This window comes from Pteropus vampyrus, unplaced genomic scaffold (genome assembly GCF_000151845.1).
Source record: "Pteropus vampyrus isolate Shadow unplaced genomic scaffold, Pvam_2.0 Scaffold317, whole genome shotgun sequence".
Lineage (NCBI taxonomy): Eukaryota > Metazoa > Chordata > Mammalia > Chiroptera > Pteropodidae > Pteropus > Pteropus vampyrus.
Genome location: NW_011889098.1, coordinates 344,527 through 349,710, shown reverse-complemented (window position 1 = coordinate 349,710; position 5,184 = coordinate 344,527). Strand labels below are relative to the sequence as shown.

General features: G+C 56.0%; 1 protein-coding gene across 1 annotated transcript in view; it reads left to right on the top strand.

Moving 5' to 3' along the window:
* Positions 1–630: 630 nt before the first annotated feature.
* SIAH3 (siah E3 ubiquitin protein ligase family member 3) overlaps positions 631–5,184 on the top strand; it is a 57,174-nt gene continuing 52,620 nt past the window's right edge. The window contains exon 1 of the mRNA XM_011377595.1: positions 631–765. Within this exon, the coding sequence (XP_011375897.1) occupies positions 631–765 (135 nt within the window). The remainder of the gene's footprint in view (positions 766–5,184) is intronic.

Genomic DNA, 5,184 nt, shown 5'->3' with positions numbered 1-5,184 from the left:
TGAAATCCAAATTGCAAAGAGTCAGAGCACAAAATTGAAAGATGCCCGTTTCTGCTCCTGCCAATTCCTTATCTGGAATCAGAGGCGTCGTGTAATATTTGATTTTCTCCCAAGCAGCTCTGGTGAGTCGAGCCACGATCTGCGTTATCCATCTGCCTACTTCGGAGCGGGCTGCTTTACTATTTGGCGGTTTAAACGCTTTTACGTTTTTGCCAGCGCATTAAGAAAGGCTCTCATGGTAAATTAAGTCAATTAATAAATGGAGACACATTAAGCAATCAATTTTGTCAGCCTATCTCCCCAGCATTATGTATGGTTGGCTGTAATCACAAGATAAATGCAATGTGCTGATCTACGGTAATGTTCAATAATACATTCTGGGCCAGGCTCGATTCATCAGGGAGTTTCAGTAGGGGAGGCATTTGTTATTGGCTGTCTCTGCACCTCAAGGATAACATTTCTGTCCTTTTGATTGGCCGCCTCACTGCTGCAAGATTCTACCGGCCTTATTTTGATGATGAATATGAAGGCACGCTAAGCCCGGCTGGAGCGAGTCTCTCCAAGAGACCCAGGACTTACCGCTGCTGCGTCGCCTTCCTGTGCCAAGGACCCCACCCCCCAAAAGTTGTGATGCTTTTCTTCACCCAGTGCTTTGGGGCTGTGTTAGATCTCATCCACCTCCGCTTTCAGCACTACAAGGCCAAACGGGTTTTCTCCGCCGCTGGGCAACTTGTCTGCGTCGTCAACCCCACGCACAACCTCAAGGTGAGCTGCTCCGTCCGGGTTTGGGCCCCACGCGCTGGGGGTCGCGCCTGCCCCCCGCGCGCGCGCGCGCGCGCACGCAGCGCCCGCGAAGGCCGGGCCGCCGGTGCGGGGACCGCGCGGGTCCCCGGAGGGGCCGCCTCTGCCCCTGCGCGCGGTCTGGGTGGCTCGGCGCTCGCCGGGACGGCGCGCTGTTTGCCTGGCCCGCAACAACTGGAGTGACAGCTAGAGCTGTCAGCCTAAGAGAGGAGTGGGGCGCAGACGCGGCGGCGGCGGAGGGAGTGGGGGGCGGCCCCCCTCTTTCCCTCATATTTGTGGGCCCGTGTTCCGGAGACGGGATCCGAAGAGTTAGTGGCCCGGATTGCCCCGGCTGTCCGCCCCCTCCCCCCGTGTTTGGAAAGGCAGGCGGCGAGCATACGGGCTCTGGAAGTCCCCTCCGGGCACCCCGAAGTGAAGGATGGGGGCAGGACCCCTCCCCCCAGAGCAGGAACCCCCAGGCAGGGACCTGGGAGTTGAGGGGGCTCCTTCTGCAAAGTGCTTCTCCTTGTGCTCAGACTCGGCGTGCGTATGTTTTGGGGGGCGGGGGGCCGGGGGCGCGATGAACAGCAGGACTTCGCGGCCTTTGCGCCCCTGCCCGGTCCGGAGGAGGTGGATTAGCTTCGGCTCCCGGCTGCCGCCTGGGGGCGCGCGCGCTGCGGGGGGCGCTGCCCTTGACCGCAGGGGCCCCCCGAGCTCTGCCTGGCGCCGCTGCCTCTGCATCTGGGCGCTCCGGTCCATGCCCTTTGAAAGATCGGCCAAAATGCGGTATCCGGGAGGACCGCACCCCAACTCAGCCAGGACTGACGGGGAAATGGAGGAAGAGCCGCCGGCGAGGGGCGGCGGGAAAGTGGGGGAGCCAGCGCGGCGCGGAGGACCGGGTGGGCAGGACACGGCCGAACTCTCCCCAAACGCGAGAGACGCTCGGAGCCCTCCTGGCTCCGTCCTGCAAACGGCGGACGCACTGGGAGTGGCTTTGCTGGCCCCACGGTGCCCGAGCGAGGGAGGGGGAAGGGCATGTCTGCAGGGAGAGCCCGGAACCATCTCTGTGAGGCTAGAGCTGTCATTCTGGCCCCTGATTGGGAGCAGGAAGAGCGTTGCTTGTTGCTCATCTCTTTCTAAACTCCCGTGAAGTCAGACTCTCCCCAATGGGGCACTGCAGGCCAGCGCTCATGGGTGCCTCCAGCCCTTACCCCTGGATTCCTGGAGGTCCCCTAGGAGAGGACAGCTGCCTGAAGCCCCTGGGGCCATATGTCAAGGCCAGTGCTGGGTAGAGGGGTGATGGACGGTTCTGGGGTGGCTGTGGTGCACCCACCTAGGGACCGAGGTTCCCAAGCTGTGACTAACAGCATCTCATGTGACGGCTCGCCCCTCTCTGTGCTCTGTCTTGCTGTCTCTCTGCCCCCTCATCTCACTATTTTTCTCTTCATGGCTTAGTTTCTTAAGGAGAATTCACCACCGGTCATCCTTGGCAAAGCAAGTGTGCGGGGTACACATTAACATATGATTCGGAATTCCACTTCGCGGCCACTTTCGAGAACGCGTTCGCACTCCCAGCATTTTGTCACTTTTCATTAGTGAGTTCCCTGTGGCTAGAAATTTTCTTTACTGCCGTTCTGCATTTCAATACATTTAAAAATTGTTTATGAGAGTTCGCATTTCCAAAGTTTGAATTTAAATGGTTCACTGACCACAGCTGGTGACGGAGGAAGAGAAGGTTGCTGAGCTCTCCGTGTGGAGCAGGGCGAAATGCATAAATTTTCAGTGATGTGTGCCTGGTATGGACGAGCAGTCCTGCTGCCTGAGCCCAGGAGTCCAGGGTCAGGGTGTGGGCCCTGGGTCAGCTCTGACCAGCTATGTGACTGCGAAAGACTCAACCTGTCTGAGCCTTTCCTTTCTCATCTGCAAGATGAACGTACGAATACCTATCCTGCCTCCCCCGTGCCTCGATGAGTTGAAACAATCCTAGAGGCGGATGTGCTTTATAACCCTCTCCTCCAAAAAAAAAAAAAAAATTATATTATTGCTCATAATATGTAGGAGTCCATTTGGAACTTCAAAAGTTGTCACTTAGAGCCATCAGCCAACTTAGGAACCATATAAGCAGCAACATAAAAATAGGTGACATATGCTTTAAGAGGCTATTTTCCAGGGCTCACTTTTTCAAATACATTCTCATTTGGCTTTTCATTCTCCATTTAAAAAAAAAAGAAAAGAAAAAAAGAAAAACCACATAAGAGATTTTGCTCAGAAGAGCTTCACCGCAGGTAAACAAAGCAAGTTGAGCACTGCTAATGCCACCAGGGGACGCAGGACTCACAGAGGCTGTGCTGGCAGAGAGGCCTCTGCAGCCTGGGCTGCCTCCCTGGAGGTTTCCATGAGCACTACATGCTCATCCTGGGTCCAGGCGCCCATCAGGCCACTTTACCCACTGCTCAAGGCTGAGGGTTAACAGTCACTGGCAGAGCCCTTAACGGAGCGATTCTAGGGGAGCCTTACTGCCCCCATCGCTTAGATTAAAAGATGCATAAAATCTCAACAGAAAAATGCCCCTTCTAAGCATCAATTTCCATAGACAGACCACAGAAACATGCCTTTGCGTGTGATAAGCTGTGATCCGCTGGGGGGGAAAATGCTGCTTTTAAAGAAAAAAAAAAAAAAAAAGAGCTGTGGCAATGTTGGCCCAGAATAGCTATTGATCCGCTGTGCTTCCCTGCACTTTGTATGACAGGCTGGTACATGAAATGGTGACCAAGGACAGAGGGACGGCAACCTTGCTTTCAATTTTCTGAGCGCGAGCAGCTACAAAGAGGGCTGGGAAGCCTGTGTTTTCCCTTGTGGGAGCTTTTCTGCACTTTGTCCTTCCCCGAGCTTTCCCGTGAATGCTGACGGTATTTTAGGACCTGAGGCAAGTGCCGAGTTATAATCAAAATTCACTCCCTGAGCAGAGAAAATCGTGTAGGTGCCATGCTCCTACAGGTCACCTTCATTCTCAGACTTACTATGGCGATGACTCTGTGACCTGGGATTCCTTTGAAGCTGATGCATTTCCTTCTAGACGGAAGGCAGAAGGCTTTCCAGGAATGCAGACCCCCAGGTTAAAGCCATTACACCCCTTAATCCCACCCTAACATAAAAGGGGTGTTTGGGGTAGCCGACCTGGGTAAATGAGGGACTCGGCTTAAACAGGTCCCAGGCAGAGCGAGGATCCATACAGAGCCATCTCTGTGGAGTGCAAACGGCACTCGGCATTTCCTTGTGTCTGTCTGTCTGTCTCTGCCCATAGGGACAGCTCTATGCACAGACGATGCCCCGCCCCCACTCCCCCGTCCCCGCTGTTGCCACTTCCCACGCCATGAAAGTGACCACCAAGGAGCCAGCGTGCCTGGCTGGCCGCCCTCTGCTCCTTCATGCACAGAGGTTGCTGAAATGCGGCCAGTGGGCCTCGGGCTGGCGCCAGCGAGGGCTCTGGGCCCTGGCTGGACGCCCCTCTCCCTTGTGTCGTTTGCCCGTTTCTACACCCAGAAGTCCTTCCGTCCTCTCCCAGTCACACTAGCTGTTTCTATAATGCCCCGTCCTGGGCAGCCCTCCCTTCCTCTGCCCTGTCTCCAGAGGTGCCCTTGAGGGGACTGGCCAGTCCCTGCACCCAGGCCTCACCAGGGGAGGGTCTGCAGTGGCAGCCAGCCCAGTGGGGTCCGTCCTCAGTGCTTCCCAGGCTGACAGTGGCTGAGCCGAGGCCGGCTGGGCATCTTCCTCCTCTTAACCACAGCCCTCGATTAACCGGTGTCTGAAAGAAGGCGAGCAAAACCTCTCTGGGAAACTTCCCAGAGGCCCTCGCTAGTGCCAGCATCCTGGCTGAGTCCCACGGTGCCCTCCCCTGCCTCCGAGCCTGAGGGCGTAACCTCCCCATCTTTCCTGGAAGTCTAGCCATGTCCCTGTCCAGCCTCCCCAGGGTCCTTCTCTACTGTCACCTGTTAGCCTGTGGGTTCACACACACACACACACACACACACACACACACACACACACAGACACACACACGGTGGGAGGGACAAGTGGGATAATAATGGCTCTAAGTGCCTGACAGATACTAAATCTAAAGTTAGGGCGTTTTAGTACCATTACTTGAAGCATCCACATGCCTTTATTCTAAGACAAACCCGTGCGGGTGGCGTGTACTGAGCGGCGGTAGCGATGAGTGGGGCACTTGGGGCGTCATCAAAGCAGTGAGTGAGGAGCTCGGTGGTTTATGGGATCATCTCTGGCAATCTCGGGCTCCGCTCTCACTAACCCCGCCTGACACAGCACAGCAGGCGGCCGAGGAGGGCTGGAGACCTGCGCCTTGTTCTGAGGGACTTAGAGGTGACCTTTGGAGCATTCAGCCCA